Source organism: Pipistrellus kuhlii, unplaced genomic scaffold (assembly GCF_014108245.1).
Source record: "Pipistrellus kuhlii isolate mPipKuh1 unplaced genomic scaffold, mPipKuh1.p scaffold_m20_p_2, whole genome shotgun sequence".
NCBI lineage: Eukaryota > Metazoa > Chordata > Mammalia > Chiroptera > Vespertilionidae > Pipistrellus > Pipistrellus kuhlii.
In genome coordinates, this window is record NW_023425515.1 from 135,421,277 (window position 1) to 135,440,454 (window position 19,178).

A 19,178-nucleotide genomic window follows, 5' to 3' on the forward strand; every position below is an offset into this window, starting at 1 on the left:
AGACAAAAATGAAGACATGTAGACCTACTCAAAGGCTATTGCCTTCAACCAGGCAAAGAATGATGACCGTCTGAACTAAAGTAGTAGGCATAGAAAAGGAAAGGAGGGGATTGATTTGAGAAATGTTTGTTATGTAAATTGTGTAACCCTGCATATTTGTGGGATATGGAAAAGAGAAGTAAAAAATGATTCCCATATTTCTAGGTTGTGCAACAGGATGGATGGTAATACTCTTTTCTGAGACCAAGGCTTAGGGAGCTTAAGATCAGAATCTGCCAGACTGCCCAAGCTAAATAGTTAATGAGTAGCAGAGACCGGCTTTAAATCCACATCTGACTCCAAAGCTAATTATGATAACCTACTCTAATCCACATCCTCTGAGCCTGAGGAAAGCTGAGAGAAGCCATACCTCATACCCTGAAGATGTTTTAACAGTAGGAGACAAGAATTCTGTTGTGATGAGGAGTAGAGGATGAGCAGATCAGTTGAGGAAAATATGCTGATTTAGAATAGTAGTTGAGGATAATGGAAGAGGGAAATGACAAGTGAAAGAACATAATACACCTTATTAAAAGGTGAAGCAGAAGACTGAATTTGCATTAGATCAATTATGATGAAGAAGATAATAGCCAATAATTCTGGAACACTGTCTATGTGATTAGGTGTATTTAAATGTGCTTTGTTGTTTTAATGAACAATTACAACGCCTTATAAGGTAGATTCAGCTGTTACCCTCATTCTGCAAATGAGGAAACTAAGGCCTGAAATGATTAAGTATCTTGCACAGGAGCAAAGCTAGTAGTAGGGATAGAGCCTACATTTATTTTTTTAAAATATATTTTATTGATTTTTTACAGAGAGGAAAGGAGAGGGAGACTTAGAAACATCGATGAGAGAGAAACATCGATCAGCTGCCTCCTGCACACTCCCAACTGGGGATGTGCCCGTAACCAACGTACATGCCCTTGACCAGAATCAAACCTGGGACCCTTGAGTCTGTAGGCTGATGCTCTATCCTCGGTAGAGCTAACTCTACCTAGACCACATAGCCAGCAGGCAGCAGGCTAACCCAAGGTCTGTTGGTTAAGGTGACAGAGCCACAACAGCCTTTTCTCAGGCCACATCCAGCACTGCTGCCCCAGCATCCACCCCTCCCTACACCCTATTCATTGAGCAAAACTGGCTAAGGCTAGAGCCTACATTTAAATTTAGGTGATTTCTCTACACATACTATTCTCTTAGCCACTGTGCCTCTCAACATGTAATGATGCCACTTTGTACAAATGTGTAACTTTTCCATCAGTATTTTACTGAGAATTTAAATTTAAAAGGGGATTTTAAGTGCTAATTCAAGATTGGTATTAAAATAAGTACCACAGATTTAACCATGCTGTTACAAAGGGCAAATTTTTTATTTCCTTTTACAGCAGAGTAGTATTTCATTGTGTAACTGTATTACAATCACTTTCTAATCCACTATGCTACATCAAATAAGCCAATCAGCAAAAGACAAGTACCATATGATTTCACTCAGAATGGAATTTAATGAACAAACTGAACTACCAAGCAAAATAGAGACAGAGTCATAGAGAGCAGGCAGACAGCTGGGAGGTGGAGGAGGTGTGGGAAAGGGATAGTGTAATAAAGAAAAGAAAATGAGAGAGAACTCATGGACATGGACAACAGTATGGTGATTGCAGGTAAAGTGGGATGGGTGGAGATGGAAGAGGGCATAGAGGGGATAAAAGGTGATGGAAAAAAATGAAATTAAATACATATATATATATATATATATATATATATATATATGATAAAAACAGGTACCACAGAGATCAGAATATCAGCTACTGGATTGAACATAATAAAGGGATAAAAGAAACCAAGAAGAGCTGACAGCCATGACCCGTTTGGCTTAGCACATAGTGTGTTGGCCTGTGGACTTGAAGGGTCCCAGGTTCGACTCCAGTCAAGGGCATGTAGGTTGGTTTCGGGCACATCCCCAGTTGGGTGTGTACAGGAGGCAGCTGATCAAGGCAGAATATGCAAATTGACCATCATGTCCAGACAAATATGGCAGCACCCACAGCCAATAAGGAGGAAATCTGCAAATTCACACAACAAAGGTGGTGGCAGCTGGGCCTCGACACTTGCGTTGTTGCCATAGCAAGGACACAGGCATTCTACTTCACCCTAGCCGCTCTGGCTCTCTGGGCAGCATGCAAAGGCAGAAGGCGGCTCCAGGCCAGAGCAAAGGCGGAAGGTGGTGGCCAGAGGGAATCGAACCATGATCTCTGGGTCCATAGGTCAATATTCAATATTGGGAAGGCCCGGGTCCTGGGTGCCGGCAGCCAGGGGAAGGAAGGCCTATTCTTGCACAAATCTTCGTGCATCGGGCCTCTAGTCTTTTATAATATGAATAAATGTGTATCCTTTTAGTATGATGTATTTTATAAAACCAATAAATAAAACTGATTTTTTTTTTTTTAGAGGAAGTGTATTCTAGAGGGCTAACAGAAATGGGTGGTAAGGTTAAAAAGTGAAAACACACAGAAAATAGTATGAGAATAGAAAATTTTAAAAACAATGGGAGGTAATTTGTCTTTGACCGATGATTAAAGAATGAATGTAAAAATTAAAAGAAACTGCCAAAACCAGTTTGGTTCAATCGATAGAGCGTCGGCCTGTGGACTGAAAGGTTCCAGGTTCGATTCTGGTCAAGGGCATGTACCTTGGTTGCGGGCACATCCCCAGTAGGGGGTGTGCAAGAGGCAGCTGATCGATGATTCTCTCTCATCAATGTTTCTGACTCTCTATCCCTCTCTCTTCCTCTCTGTAAAAATCAATAAAATATATCTTTAAAAAAATTAAAAGAAACTGGACTTAAAAGATTTTATTTTAGCCTTGTCAGTGTGGCTTAGTGATTGAATATTGACCTATGGACCCGAGATCATGGTTCAATTCCTAATCAGGGCATGTGCCCAGGTTGCAAGCTTGATCCCCAGTGTGGGGTGTATAGGAGGCAGATCCACACTGTGGGGCATTCAGGAGGCAGCCAATAAATGATTCTCCCTCATCATTAATGTTTCTCTCTTTCTCTCTCTCTCCTTCTCCCTTTCTCTCTGAAATTAATAAAAATATTTTTGAAAGGTTTTTTTATTTTAGGTTATGTTATTTTGACATTTCACCTATTAAAAAGTCCCAGATATTATCTAATCTTATGCCATGAAGTTTATAAATGAGTATCAAAGACCCTATCCTGGACACAGATATCTTACCCTTGAGCTAAAAACTACTACCACCTTATGATGTTGTTATTGCCTTTGTAATTGGTTAAGGAATGATGTGTCTAATCATTCTCTTGTAGGGACCTTCAGGTATTGAGGGAGAGTCTGGTCTACAAGGAGAGCCAGGTGCAAAGGTAACCTTCCTAAAGGGTAAAAGTGGGCAGTGGAGGGTGGGTCTCTAAACTTTCACCATTGAATTCCCTATGTTGCTCACCTTTTGGCAAAACCACCTTGAAAGTAAGTGAAGGACAGCAGATAAAATTGGAAAGTATTTTTAAATGAGCCAGAAAACAAATTTTGTCAGAAAATTTGTATGTGTGTATATAGGTTATATTAGATCTAGTAATAATTAATGTCGTTTTCTAATACTTTTTTAAATCAAATTTATTTTAACAATACAACAAAATTTAATCAACAATATAGTTGCCGATGTTTTCTACTACTTGTGCCCAATGCTCAGGAAGCATTTTAATCCCTCTGTTGTAAAATTCTTGTGATTTTGATGCAAAAAATTCGGTCAATGCATTTTTGAGGCATTCTTCATTATTATAATAAATTTTTTTCCAAGAAGAAAGTTTTGCAAAGAACGAAACAAATGGTAATCAGAAGGGGCAATATCAGGAGAATATGCAGGTTGAGGGAGAACTTCCCATTCCAACTGGCGCAGTTTTTCAGCAGTGATTCTTGCAGTATGCGGTCGTGCGTTATCGTGGTGAAGAATTACGCCCTTCCGATTAATCAGCGCGGGTTCTCTTTCTCTTAAAGCTTGGGCTAACCTTTCCAATTGGGCACTATACACTGCACTTGTAATGGTTTGGTTAGATGGTAAAAGTTCATAATGAAGAATTCCTTTAAAATTCCACCAAACACACATCACTTTTTTTCGCATGCAAGTCAGGTTTTGGCGTGGGCTGCGGAGCCTCATTTTTGTCCAACCATTGAGGCCGCCTTTTCAAATTAACATACAGCACCCATTCTTCATCTCCGGTAACAATTTGCTCTAAAAACAGCAAACGGTTTTGACGAGAGAGGAGCGAACTGCAAATTGTGACTCTTTGATTACGGTTGTTGTCGGTCAACTCATGAGGAACCCATTCTCCAAACTTTTGGACTTTGCCAAGTGCACGCAATTGATTGGAAATTGTTTTTTGTGAACAATTTAAAGTTGTTGCAAGCTCTTGTTGGGTAATTTGAGGATTTTGCACCAAAAGAGCTTGAAGAGCTTCTTGATCAAAATTGGACACACGGCCTCGACCACTTGTCATCTAACGAAAAATTTCCCTCGCGAAATTTCTCAAACCAACGCTGGCATTTTCTGGCACTAACTGCATCTTGACCAAGAGCACTACAGATGTTTTTTGCAGCCTCACTTGCTTTTCTTCCTAATTGGAACTCGTAAAGCATGCAGTGCCGAATATGCTCTTCATCCGCCATCTTCTTAGCCCTAGTTTTGCAACAAAAAACAAACCAAACACAAACTTTTTCAAGCAAAACTTGTTAATTGCACTTCACACGTTCTATAGATACCACGTGTTTGAAGGTTATGTCAATACAAGTCAACGCCAAGCAAGATTTTAAACGAATGTTGAAAAACGACATTAATCATTACTAGACCCGATATATATACACACACATACACTGAGTGGCCATATTATTATGATCTCTGAATGCATAATAATCTGGCCACTCAGTGTATCAATATATCCTATATAATAAAAGGCTAATATGCAAATTGTCCCCTCAACCGAGAGTTTGACCAGCAGGCAGGCCAGCCAACTGCCCATGTTCCCTCCCCCTAGCCAGTCAGGCCAGACCCCAGCCATGCATGAATTCATGCACTGGGCCATGTATAGGTATATATATATACTGATTGGCCAGATTATTATGCATTCAGAGATCATAATAAACTGGCCACTCAGTATGTATGGAGGGATACAAATAATAAAACTAATGAGCAAAAATTTCAATAAATTAGCCTGGAGAAAAGGAAACAATAAGTTTGTTTTAGAACCACTATCTTCATAATATGCCACCATAATTATTAAATGTCAAGTTTCAATAGAAAAGAGCTTACTCTTTCCCTTTGTGTCTACAGGGAGATGCTGGACCTGTAGGCACTGCTGGAGTTACTGGGGAGCCAGGGCTGCGGGTAAGGATCTACTAGAAACCATTGTAGTGCACTGCCCAACTATTTTAGAGACTCAAAATCTAGCCCAAAGACCTCAAAAATTGCATAGTAAACTTTTCTGTTGTGTTTAGAAAATCTGAATGTATTTTGTAATTTCAAAGCTCCATGCTAGACTCTATTCATGTTGTGATTTAGTATCATTTAGAGTCCTAACCTCAGATGTCCTTTTCTCAGAATCAGGTGTACTTTGCAGAACCCTTGCCAGATGTCCCTGAGATTATCACTAATGTTAGCATTAAAAAGAAATTCACAAGTACTAGTGATCAACTCTCAGTCTATTTCCTGACCTAACAAAATAGACAAAAGATTGAAATATAATTTATATTGAAAAATAACTAATCATGTTAGCTCATTCAAGGAAACAATTGCAAATCGTTATAAATAGATAGCTTACACAAGTTATTCTGATACAGTCTTTAATTTGATCTATGGTAAGTTCTTTCCTAAAATAACAGTGTCGACATAATTCTGAGACATTAGTTTACTAAAAGCCAAAGTAGGGAGATCTATTTTGCATCCAGTTTCTTCTATATTTTTCCCTTTTTTGCAGGAGGTGGGGCAGGCAGTGTGGCATCAGAGTAATACAAGTGTCAGTAGTGGGAGCAGTGGGACAACTGTGAAGATGGATTGATTAATTTACTTTCAAATAGTTCAGTTAGCAAGAGAGCCAGTGCTATTTTATTGGTGTCACAAAGCATGGCTCTACCTGTCTATGAGTTCTGTTTCTATAAGACAGCTTCTTGGTGTATCAGGGTCTTACTGTTGCTTCTCGTCTGTAAAGGAGAAAATACAGACACTAAAAAGTAAGGTACATTGAATCTAATGGGGTTAAGTTTTTATTAATCCATGTCACATTAGCATAGCAAAGTACTATGATTTTATGAGCTGTGGTGTTTGCAGTTTTAAACTCAAAAACAGAGGTGTGACTCTATAAATTACCAAAGCTGCCAAATGGGTATTATTATCTATAAGTTACTGATAGTCGGGTGCCATCTTGTAATTTGAATTCACAGCACTAGAACTCCTTAAGTCATCTTTAGAGCTATTCTAGGAAAATGAAATCATGCTTCTTATACTGTCAAATATTCCTTATAAACAAAGTAGAAGTAGAAATAGATGCTGCTTTCTATAGGTAAAATAAAATAAAATAAGCAAAATAAAATAAAATGATTTAGCAAAATAATAAATTTTACTGTTTCTGCTACAAAATAGGGTGAGCCTGGAGCTCCTGGAGAAGAAGGTCTCCAAGGAAAAGATGGGTTAAAGGTAAGTTATACTTTTAACATTATGTATAAAGTAGATTTTTTTGTGAAATCTTTAAACTATTATACAGAGTGGGGCAAAAATAGGTTTATTGTTGTGAGTATGTGAAACTGAGTTTATTAATTGATTATTGTATTATTATTATTTTGTTGTTAATCCTTACCAGATATTTTTCTTATTGATTTTTAGAGAGAGAGAAGGGGAGGGAGAGAGAAGAAAGAGAGAGAGAGAAACATCAATGTGAAAGAGAGACATCGATTGACTGCCTCATGCAAGAGCAGGTATGTGCCCTTAACCAGGAATTAAACCCATGACTCTTCCATGCCTGGGCTGACACTCTACCCACTGAGCAACACCAGCCAGGGCTATTATATTATTTTCCATATGAACAACTGTAAACCTACTTTTGTCTCACCCTTTATATAACTATTTTTGTATTCTAAACAAAAATCTGCTTATTATGTGATATAATTATTTCACTACTTTCTCTTCCTTAAACATTTTTACTGGATTATAGGGGAGCCCAGGTGGAACGGGACTGCCTGGAGAGGATGGAGAAAATGGAGAGACAGGCTTACCAGGGGCTGTGGGGCCCTTGGGTAGACCAGGTCTAATGGGCCCTCCGGTGAGTACTTCTGGATTCACTTTCAAATACTCATTGAACTCAGTCTCCTACTCACACACACACACTTGGACACACACACTTTGTAAACCTCTTATATGGGCCCTGAGTAATTGGAGGTGAAGAATTGTGGCTTGAGAGAGTGACAAACCAGGGTGATTATCAACCTACCTAACATCCAAGGAAAAAAGACACTTTTCCATGTGTCACACGAGCCATTGAATTTTTTTTACAACTTTATTGAGATATAATTCACTTATACCATACCATATTGTTTAAGGTGTACAACATAATGATTTGATATATGTATATATATTGCTAAATGATTGCCATAATAAGGTTAGTTAACACAGTTACTCCCATAGTTACCTTTTTGTGTGTGTGGTGGAAATTTTTAAGATATTCTCTCATAACTTTCAACTATACAACACGGTGTTGCTAAGTATAGTCATCAGGCTGTACATTAGATCCCCAGAATTTATCCATCTTATTACTGGAAGTTTGTGCCATCCATTTCCCCCACTCCCTGCCCCTGGCAATCACCAATCTACTCTGTTTCTCTGAGCTCAGTTTTTTTTTAGATAACACCTGTACATGAGATCCTACAATATTTGCCTTCCTCTATCTGACTTATTTCATATAATATAATGTCTTCAAGGTCCATCCATGTTGTTGCAAATGGCAGAATTTTCTTCTTTTATAGCTGAACTAGGGGCCCAGTTCACAAATTCATGCACCTTGAAAAAAAACTGTGGGCTGTGGTGGGCACAAGGGTGGGTCTCAGACTATCCTCCACACCCTTCCTGCTTCCTTTCTAATTTGGATGCCTTTTACTTCTTTTTCATGCATGATTGCTCTGGCTATGGCTTCTTGTACTATATTGAATAGGAGTTGTGAGAGTGGTCACCCTTATCTTGTTCCTAATTTTAGAGGGAAAGCTTTCAACTTTTTCCATTGAGTATGTTAACTGTGGATTTGTCATATATGACCTTTATTATATTTCTTCTGTGCCCTATTTGTTAACAGTTTTTATCATGAAAGATTATTAAAATTTTGTCAAATGCTTTTTCAGCATTTGTTAATTATATGGTTTTTATCTTTAATTCTATGCACATGTTATATCACATTGGTTTATTTGAAGATGTTGAATCATCCTTGCATCCCTGAAATAAATCCCACTTTATCATGGTATGATCCTTTTAATGTAAAGTTGACCCTTGAGCCCTAACCGGTTTGGCTAAGTAGATAGAGCACCGGTCTGCAGAATGAAAGGTCCTAGTTTCAATTCCAATCAAGGGCATGTACCTTGGTTGTGGGCACATCCTCAGTAGGAGGTTTACTGGAGGCAGCTGGTCAATGTTTCTCTCTCATTGATGTTTCTAACTCTCTATCCCTGTCTCTTCCTCTCTGTAAAAAAAAAAAAAAATCAATTATATATGTGTGTGTGTGTGTGTGTGTGTGTGTATGTATATACATACATATATATGTATGTGTATATATATATACATATATATATTTTATTCTCTAAAGTTGACCCTTGAACAATGTGGGAGTTAGGGGCCCTGGCCACCCATGCAGTTCAAAATTCACATATAACTTTTTATTCCTCCTAAATTTAATTATAATTCCTCAGTATCCACAGGGTATTAGTTTGAGGACCCCCCCACACATATTTGTGGGTACTCAACTACCTTATATAAGATGACATAGAACAATGCATAGTTGGCCCTCTACATCCATGGATTCAACCAACCATAGATCAAAAACAGTATTTTGGATCCATAGTTGGGAATCCACAGATACAAAACCAGGGATACAGAGGGCCAATTGTATATTTTCTGAAGGGAAAATCAATTTATAAATGGACCCATGCAGTTCAGACCAGTGTATTTCAAGAGTCAACTGTATGGTTGAATTAGGTTTGCTAATATTTTGTTGAGGATTTTTGCATCTATTACCAGGGATACAGGCCACAATTTTTTTTTCTTGCAGTTTCTGTCTAGTTTTGTTATTAGGGTAGTGCTGGCCTCATAAAGTGAGCTTGGATGTATTTCTTTCTCTTCGCAATTTTGAAAGATTTTAAGAAAGATTAGCATTAATGCTTGTTTAAATGTTTTATAGAATTCATCAGTGAAATCTTGTTTTTTCTTTTTGGGGAGATTTTTTATTACTGATTCAATCTCCATATAGATTATTGGTCTATGCAGATTTTCTATTTCTGCATTGTTCAATCTTAGTTGGTAGTATAATTCCAGGAATTTATCCATCTTTTCTAGGTTGTCCAATTTATTAGGATCCTTTGTCTTTCTGTAGTATTATTTATAATGTCTCCTCTTTCATTTCTAACCTTGAGTTCTCTCTCTCTTTTCTTGGCAAGTCTTGCTGGAGGTTTGTCAATTTTGTTTAGCATTTCAAAAAACCAACTCTTAGTTTTGTTAATCTTTTCTGTTATTTTTCTATTCTCTATTTTACCTATTTCTGTTCTAATCTTTATAATTTCTTTCCTTCTGCTAACATTGGTCAAGATTGTTTTTTTGTTTTGTTTTTTCTACTTCCTTGGGGTATACAGCTAGGTTATTTATCTTTCCCTTTTTATTTTTTTATGTATTTTATTGATTTTTTTTTTTTTTTTTTTTTTTTTTTTTTTTTTTTTTTTACAGAGAGGAAGGGAAAGAGAGAATAAGAAACACTGATGAGAGAGAAACATTGATCAGCTGCCTCCTGCACACCTCCTACTGAGGATGTGCCTGCAAGCAAGGTACATGCCCTTGCCTGGAATTGAACCTAGGACCCTACAGTCCACAGGCCAATGCTCTATCCACTGAGTCAAATGGGCTATGGCTATCTTTCCCTTTTTTAATATAGGCATTTATTCCTATGAACTCTCTGCTTAGAACTGCTTTTGTTGCATCTCATAAATTTTGGTATGTTGTGCTTCACTTTTGTTTCAAGATATTTTTAATTGCCCTTTTGATTTCTTTTTTGATCCATTGGTTTGATTTCCTCTTTTCATCTATTGATTATTCAGGAATGTTTTTTAACTTCCAAGTATTTGTGAGTTTTCTATCTTTCCTCCTATTGTTGATTTATGGTTTTGTACCACTGTGGTTATAAAAGATACTTAATATAACTCCTATGTTCCTAAATTTGTTGAGACATATTGTGACTCTAACTATGATCTATCCCTCAAAATGTTCTGTGTGGACTAGATAATGTGTATTCTACTGCTGCTGGGTGGAATATTCTGTACATGTCTATTAGGTTCATTTGGTCTATAGTGTTGTTCAAATTAACTGGTCTTCAAATTCACTTATTGATTTATTGTCTTGAAAATCTAGCCATTGTAGAAAGTGGCATTAAAATTTCCAACTATTGCCATGACTAGTTTGGCTCAGTGTATAGAGTGTCAGGCCTGTGGACTGAAAGGTCCCAGGTTTGATTCCAGTCAAGAACATGCACCTTGATTGTGGGCATATCCCCAGTATGGGGTGCGCAGGAGGCAGCTGATTGATGTTTCTAACTCTCTATCCCTCTCTTTTCCTTTCTGTAAAAAAATCAATAAAATATATTTTATAAAATAAAAAATTTCCAACTATTAGTACATTGCTTTTTTTAATCCTTTTATTTCTATTAGTATCTTCTTTATATATTTAGTACCCTAATATTTGATGCATAAATACTTACAATTATTATATATTATTAATTAAAGGATCCCTTTATCATTATATCATGAACATCTTTGTCTCTTATGACTATTTTTATCTTAAAGTATATTTTATCTGATACATGTAACTACCCCTGCTTTCTCTTGGTTACCATTTGCTTAAATATCATTTTCCATACCTTTACTCTAAGTCATTCTGTATCCTTAAAGGTTAAGTGAGTCACTTGTAGGCAGCATATTGTTGGATCTTGTTTTTTTAATCCATTCACCCATTCTTTGACTTTTGATTGGAGAATTTTTATCCATTTATAATTAAATTAATGATTGATAAGTTAGGGTTTTGTATTGTCATGTTATTGTTTTCTAACTATTTTGTAAGCCATTTCTTTCTTCCTTCCTCTCTTGCTGACTTCCTCTGTGATTTTATGAATTTTTGTAGCAGTATGCCTTGAATCCTTTATCATTTTGTATATCTACTACAGTTTTTTTTTCTTTCTGACTCATATAAAATACCTTATAATTATAACATCCTATGTTAAGCTGATAACTTCAATAGCATGAAGAAACTTTATTTCAGTCATTGTACTGTTCATCTCTCAGAATTTTGTTTTGTTTATTTTAATGATTTCTATTTCTTTTTTAAACTTCTCACTTTGTTTATGCATTGTTTTTCCAATTTTATTTAGTTGTGTGTTCTTATAGTTCAATGAACTTTTTAAAGAGTCAGATAGTTCATAGATTTCCATTTTTTAGTGTCAGTGATTAGTTCAGGACTAATAAGGGAAGAGTTATTACTTTCCTTCGGTATTGTCACATTTACCTGATTCTTCATGATCTTTGTATCCTGCATTGGTATCTGTGCATTTGAGTAAGCAGGCTCTTCTTCCAGACATCACCATTTTATTTGGGCAGGAAAGATCTTCACCAATCTGCTTAGCTTCGGGTACTAGATGGGTCATCTGGTAGCATTTGTGGACAGTCACAATTTGCTATTGGCATCACTGGCTGGACTCCACGTCATGTGGAACCACAAGCATGGCTTCACAGTTGGACAGAGCCACTAGCTATGCCCAAGTTTGGGAAGAGACATAGTCTGTGCTTCATGGTCAGTTAGGCCATTTTCTCTGCTCCAGTATTGGGCAAGATTGCTTACCAGGCCTTCTAGTCAACTGGGGCTGGAAACTATTCTATGCTCAATGGTTGGTTAGGTTTGGTAGGGTAACTGTCTTAGTTGGCTGGGGTCACTTGCTATGCTCTGAAATTGGACAGGGTCACTGGCTGTTTTTAGTAATTAGGGTTGCAGGCTAAACTCTGCTGCTAGAAAGGGCTTTGGGCTGGGCTTCACAGCTGGGCAGTTCTGTAGGCTGATCTCTGAGGCTACCGGTGGTCACTGTTCAGGTTCCCTGGTTACAAAAGGGTAGAGGCTATGCTCAGTTGTTGATCAGGGCTGCATGCTTGGCCCTCTTCCTACATAGGGCTGTAGTATCAACTCCACAGAAACCAAAGTTCTCTGGCCCTCATCCTGGTCTAGCAGAACAGGATTCTATAACCAGATTCTGGGCAGGGTTGCAAATATTCTTCCCTGCCCAAACAGGGGCCTATAATGGGCTCCATAGCAGGTACAACTCTTTAGGCTGGGGTCCCAAACTGCCAAACAAGCTCTGTGACTAGACAGGATCACCAACGCAACTCTGCAGATGACCACACTCCCTAGGATCTCTGGTCCTGTGTTGCTGCTAACAGGAATACAGCCTACCAAGGTCTGAGTGCTAATTGCTGTAAGCCCCACTCCTCTTGGTCTCTGGGTGACCCCCAGTAGTCAAAAATCAAATTCTACCAGTGATCCTCATGAGGTAAGATCTGAATGAGCCACCCGAAAAGCATCCCGCAGCACTGGTGGAGCTGACTGTCCACTTTGGCTTCCTTTTTCCCACTGGAAATAAATGTTAGGCCAAGGGGGCTACTCAGGGAAAGACATTGCAATCAAAGTGAAATCTCTCCTCTTACCCTTCTAATGTGATACTTCTCAGTTTCTGTGTTTCAGGAAGTTGCTTCAGGCTCACCTTCAAGTTCTGGGATTTTCACAATGGTGTCTTGTATGTGGGTAGCTGCTAATTGGCCTTCCAAGGGGGCTGGGGCTAAAATCAGGAATGACTTATGTCACTTTCCTGATAATATCACCTCAGCTATCGAACTTCTGACATAAACCTATGGAACTTCTGACATTTTAAAGGAATATTTTGTGCTGTCTCATACTTAATTTGAATGAATATTTTTATTTGTATTCATTGAACTGATGTTATTACTATAGAATAGTATCCTAGTTCTAGGATAAAATAAGAAATCTTGCAGGCATAATTTATCAATATCTGACCTTAAATTGTAATATGTATTACTTCAAGAAAAATTCTAAATGTCATATTGAACAAATTCTTCTACCTCAGGGTAAATTGAAGATGTAAATAAATAATGACAAAGCTTCTCTTTCGTGAAAATGCTTCATTTATGATATTCATTGCACTCTTTGGATAAGGCCTCTCTGATCATTTTCTTGATTTGCTTTACTGTTTTTGGATAAGGCCTCTCTGATCATTTTCTTGATTTGCTTTACTGTTCTCTCTTCCTTGTCTCATATCTTTAAACATGGGTTCTCCCCAAGATTATTCACTTTTTACTTCACTACGTATTGCCAGGTAGGGATGATGCAGCATGACAGTTGGTGATGGGCAGAGCAGAGATGAAAAAGATGCTCAAAACAAGGCATGGAAAAATGATGAGCACAGATTTCATCTGCTTCATAATTTTTCCCAGGAATAATCCTGCCTGTACACATCTTTGGTGCCTTTTTTTAGTAACAACACATGTGTGTTTCTTTTTTATTCTTTTTGTTGTTCTCCTTGGAATTTTAAATGCCTTTCAGCTCATAAACTCAGTAAAAAATACCATGGCATATTTTTTCAAAAGAATTTTATGATCCAAGGAAATATTGCTTAATCAGACAGCCTGATGTTGGATTTATTTTTGTACTTTAAAAACTTTTCCTTATGCAGCATCACAAAGATGCTACCTTAAATTCTTCAAAATTAAACGAGAAAGTGAGAAAAGGAAATTAAACTTTTTAAGTAAAGATACTCTTCTTATTTTCTCTCCAATTGGGAAATGAGATCTGGTCTAGAAAAATGAGGTGAGGAAAACATCATCAACAAATACTCAACTCCAAGATGCAGACTTCTTTGAATAGAAGAAAAAGATTTTGTATTTTATGCTTGAATTCTGTGCTAAAATGTGCAGTTGCCTAAATGCATAACTGAGTATGAGAAAAGAGTTTGGAAGCATCTGAGAAGAAACATCTGCCTAACTTATGGTCTATCGTCCATTTCTAAAAAATAAAAATAAAATCTATCTCTGTGATATCAAAGATCTAAACAGATGTGAAGCTATGGACTCCAAAATTGAATGTATAAAAGTGAAATGGCCCTGTTTTATTCCTTTAGGACAAAACTTGTTTGGAATTATTGAAGTGTGATGTTTAAGGTGGTAAAGATGTTAGGTGCAGGTGGCTACCTTAAGAAGAATAGTGAGATATACATGACTCTTGTTTCTGAGATTGTTTTCTTGAAAACCCCAAAAATAATCAGTTTGGAAATATGAGGTCAGTGTCATTAAGGAGTATAGGATAATATAAATATTTAAGTTCTGAAAGATTCCTATGACTTTGGTCTTAGGTTTGTTTGTTTTGAATATTTGTGCCATAAAGTAACTCAGAAATAGAAGGAACCCTACAATGACCACTATGCAAGAATCGTTCAAACCCCTGCTCTCCCACTACAGAGCTGTACATTGTTGGGTGAATCATTCCTTAGTTTCTCAGCTTATTCATTACATATAAGAAAGGGATTGGAGATATGCAGAACCTCTCAAGATAATTGTGTCAGGGAGGATGCTGACTGGACCCCTGTTCCTCCTATTCCTACTTGAGTCCTCAAAGATCCTGGAGTATATACTTAACATATTAGCTTCTGTTTAGGCTTTCTTTGAAAGAAAAGTGTTCTATAGCTTTTAAAAAGCATTAGCTTAGATGTTTCCAATTATTATTAGCCTTATAGACTAGAACTCTATTAAATATATTTGTCACTCATTAATTGAAAACGTTTATGAATGCCTTATATGAACCAAGAACTTTGCTTCAATAAGCATTGTGAATACCAAGGTGAACAAGATTAGCAAGATCCTGATCTTGGATTTTCTAATATCATGGAGAAGTCTAACAATAGACAAGATCATTACAGGTTGTGGTAAATGATATGATAGAAATAAACAGGGTATGAAAAGGAATAACTGCTTAAAGGAAGGGAAACTGACTAGTTAAAGGTAGAGAAGCCTATTTCCACTAGAACAATAAAAGAAACCTTCTTAGATAAGGGAAGATTAAGTTAAGACCTGAAAAATGAAAAGGAGCCATTCATGCAAAGAACTTGGGGAGATCCTTCAAGGTTGATGGAATAAAAATGACTAAGATATGGAGGTGAGGACAATCTAGCTATTTTTGTAAAACTAAAAGGAAGTTATTACAGCAGCAGCATAGTAAATACTGAAAAGTCGTTGAAGATGAGTTTGAAAAAATAGGTAAGAAGCAGATCATGAAGGACTTTTTAAACCATTGTAATAAGTTTGGATTTTATTCAAAGTGTAGTGACATGCCATTGAAAGGTTCCAAGTAGAAGAGGAGCATAGTCTTCTAAGGGAATCACTTTATAACTTCTAAACTTTGTTTAATAATAGCTAGTGTTGTTGGCTATCTCAAGGGATAAAATAAGTTCCAGGAACTAAATAGAACAAAATAAATTTGAATTACAAAAGCTTGTTATGTACCAAGACAGTTTAATGAGGAAAGAATGGTCTTTTGAACAAATGGTGCCGCAAAACAACTGGATACTTGCATGCAAAAACATAATGTTGATCCCTTACTTACACTACACTCAAAAATTAATTCAAAATGGGTCACGGTGCAAAATGTAAGAGCTAAAACTATAAATATCTTGGAAGAAAACATAGTTATAAATCTTCATGACCTTGGGTTATGCAAAGTTACCTTAGATAACACCAAAAGTACAAGTGACAAAATAAAAAATAGATATATTGTACTTCTGCAAAATCAATAGTCTTATACTTCAAAGGAAACCATCAAGACGGTGGAAAGACTCCCATGGAATGGGATAAAATACTTGCAAATCATATATCAAAAGAGACATGTACCCAGAATATAAAAAGAACTCTTATAACTCTGTAATAAAAAGACAAGTAACCTAATTAAAAAATGAGCAAAATATTTGAACAGCTATTTCTCCAAAGAAGATATACAGTTGGCTAGTAAGCACATGAAAAATGCTCAACACTATTCACTATGCAAATAAAACCACATTGAAATACCACTTTACATCCACTAGGATGGCTATCAAAAACAAACATATAAAAGAAAATGAAAATAACAAGTGTTGATGAGGATATAAAGAAATTGGAAACCTCTTATATCACTGGTAAGATGTAAAATGGTACAACCACTTTGTAAATTCATGTGGCAATTTCTCAAAATGTTAAACATGGAATTATAGTGTGCCCCAAAAATGCCACTCCTTGGTCTATACCCAAGAGAATTGAAAAGAGGGTTCAAATGAAAACTTATACAACCCAAATGACTATTAACGGAAGAATTAATCAATGTTTATTAATTAATTCTATCCATACAGTAGCTCATTAGCTACATATACAAAAGCCTAAGCGACTGGAATGCTAGAATGACCAGAACAACTGGTTGCTATGATGCACACTGACCACCAGGTGTCAGACACTGAACATAGGAGTTGACCTCTGGTGGTCAGAGCACTCCCAAGCCAACTTCCTGCATCCAGCCAACCTCCTGCGGTTCCTCTCTCCACTCCCCCCCCCTCATCTGGCAGGCCCTGGCCAATAGCCAGCAGGAAGGTCCTGGCCAACCCTGTTCACCAGCCAGGCCTAGGGACCCCACCCATGCATGAATTTCATGCACCAAGCCTCTGGTTTGGCAATAAAAAGAAATGATATATTCATACATGCTGTAATACTGCTGAACTTGAAAACATCATTCCTGGTGAAGGAAGCCAGTGATAAAAGACCACATATTACATGAAATATCCTAAATAGGCAAACCCATAGAGACAGACAGTGGCTTAGTGGTTTCCTAGGGCTGGATGTATGTGGAGGAAAAGGGAAGTGACTATTTATGGGTACTGGGCCTCTTTTGGGGGTGATAAAAATAATGTTCTAAAATTTATTTTGGTGATGGTTGCAGAACTTCTGAATATACAAAAAAAATCATTGAATTGTACACTTTAAATGGTCATAATATGGTACATGAATTATATTTCAGTAAAGTAGTTAAAAATAGATGTTTTGTGACAATACAGCTACTCACACAAAGTTTTAAATAATCAATAGGAAATCCCAACTCCATCCTCTATTTTATGATTTGCCTGAACAGCAAGTCAACTATTCTTTCTCAATTTGACTTACATATAAAGCACTCATTTTTTAATTATTAAAAAAAATCTATTAAAACAGGCACATTGTAAAAAACGTTGATATTTTTCCAGTCTGCTCTGCAAACTTCTGAATATACAAAATAGTTGTAGTCATGCTCACTTTTAAAAGGCAACATTTTGTAGCAAAATATTACTTATGTGTTTCAGAACAGGCACTAAAATGAATCAACGAATAATCAGTGGAAGTTTAATAACCCCTCCAAAACAGAAAAGAAGAAAGAAAGAAAAAAAAGAAAAGAAAAAAAACACCTATCTTTAAAAGGGGGGAAAAGGTGAACAAAAGAACCAGGAGAGATTTTTCTCTTAATCATAAGAGAAGGGGGGGAAAAATTCAGTATTAAATACAGACAACCTCTTTTCTCACCCATATGTGAAAAGATCTCCATAATTGAGTTCTTCAGTATGTTTGGTCGTTTCTAAGATTTAAATGCATCATCTCATTTAATCTTAGTAACCCTTTGAACAATTAGTATTATACCCCTTTTATGTAATAGGAAACTGAGGCCTTTAGAAGTTAAATAATCTTCCTAGGGTGACAGAGCCAGAATACGAAACTGAAGCAGTCTAACTTTTAAAAGCTCACACCATTAACCTCTGTGACAGTTAATCAGCCTCATTTTAAAAGTTTGTATTAGACATAAAGAAGTCTCAGGTTAGTGCAACTATAATTTCAACCTCTGGATGCAGCTAGAACTACAGCAATAGGACTTAACCACTTTGGCGTCTAAATTGAGTGACTTGCTGAGACAAGAAGAGCATTTGTTCAGGAGCATAGAGCATGAGTCATTTCCTTAGGTATCTGTTTATTCGTTCAACAAATATTTATCAAGAGCCTACATAGCACAGTGGTAAACCACAATTTATTTCTTGTCTACATCGTTTTTGCAGTTTGCCACGCTGTGGGACACAAGTTTAAGATTTCCATTTTCATTTCCAACTGATGCAAGGAATACTGTGATGAACTATTACCCATTTTAGGAATTGCAACCTGGTTTACTGTGGATCTCATTGTTGACCTGCAAATGCTCATGACATCTAAAACATTTTATTTACTTTCTACTAAACCTAAGAGTGTATATTGAACTTGTAGTCTACTTTTGTCTAAACAAAATAGAATGAAATGAAATGTTGTTTTAAACAGTTTAATATGACCACCTCCTTTCCCTCCATGTATTTCCCTCCCTTTTCATTCCACAGATCAAAGAATTTCTCTTTAATCCTTTACTCCAGTGAAATGTTGAGTTCTCCTTGACCATGATTAGATATATTTTATAACCCTATACATTCAATAAGATGTTGAACCTACATTACCTCATAGAGATGCTGAAATGATGCCTTTGGACTTAAATTATATTCTTGCTCATCAAAATGTGTATGCTAAAACCAAGTAGTTTTCTTCCTCAAAATAAATAACTTTAATTATTTTCTATCTTGGCCAGTCTGTATATGTGAATTTTACTCACTAGTAACAGCTGTGCCTCTAAGTCATCATGACCTCTTTTTAGATGATTAGACAAACATAATATTGTGGAAAAGTAACTCTCATCTTAATCTTCAATTTAATAATTATGTGATATAA

The 19,178-nt window shown here is 36.6% G+C and overlaps 1 protein-coding gene across 2 annotated transcripts in view; it reads left to right on the plus strand.

The window, feature by feature from the left end:
- Positions 1-19,178, plus strand: part of COL24A1 (collagen type XXIV alpha 1 chain) — a 293,517-nt gene that overhangs the window by 186,363 nt on the left and 87,976 nt on the right. For both annotated transcript variants that reach the window (XM_036446684.2, XM_045584381.1), the window contains exons 34-37: positions 3,365-3,418; positions 5,380-5,433; positions 6,685-6,738; positions 7,253-7,360. In XM_036446684.2, coding sequence (XP_036302577.1) covers positions 3,365-3,418; positions 5,380-5,433; positions 6,685-6,738; positions 7,253-7,360 — 270 coding nt within the window. The remainder of the gene's footprint in view (positions 1-3,364; positions 3,419-5,379; positions 5,434-6,684; positions 6,739-7,252; positions 7,361-19,178) is intronic.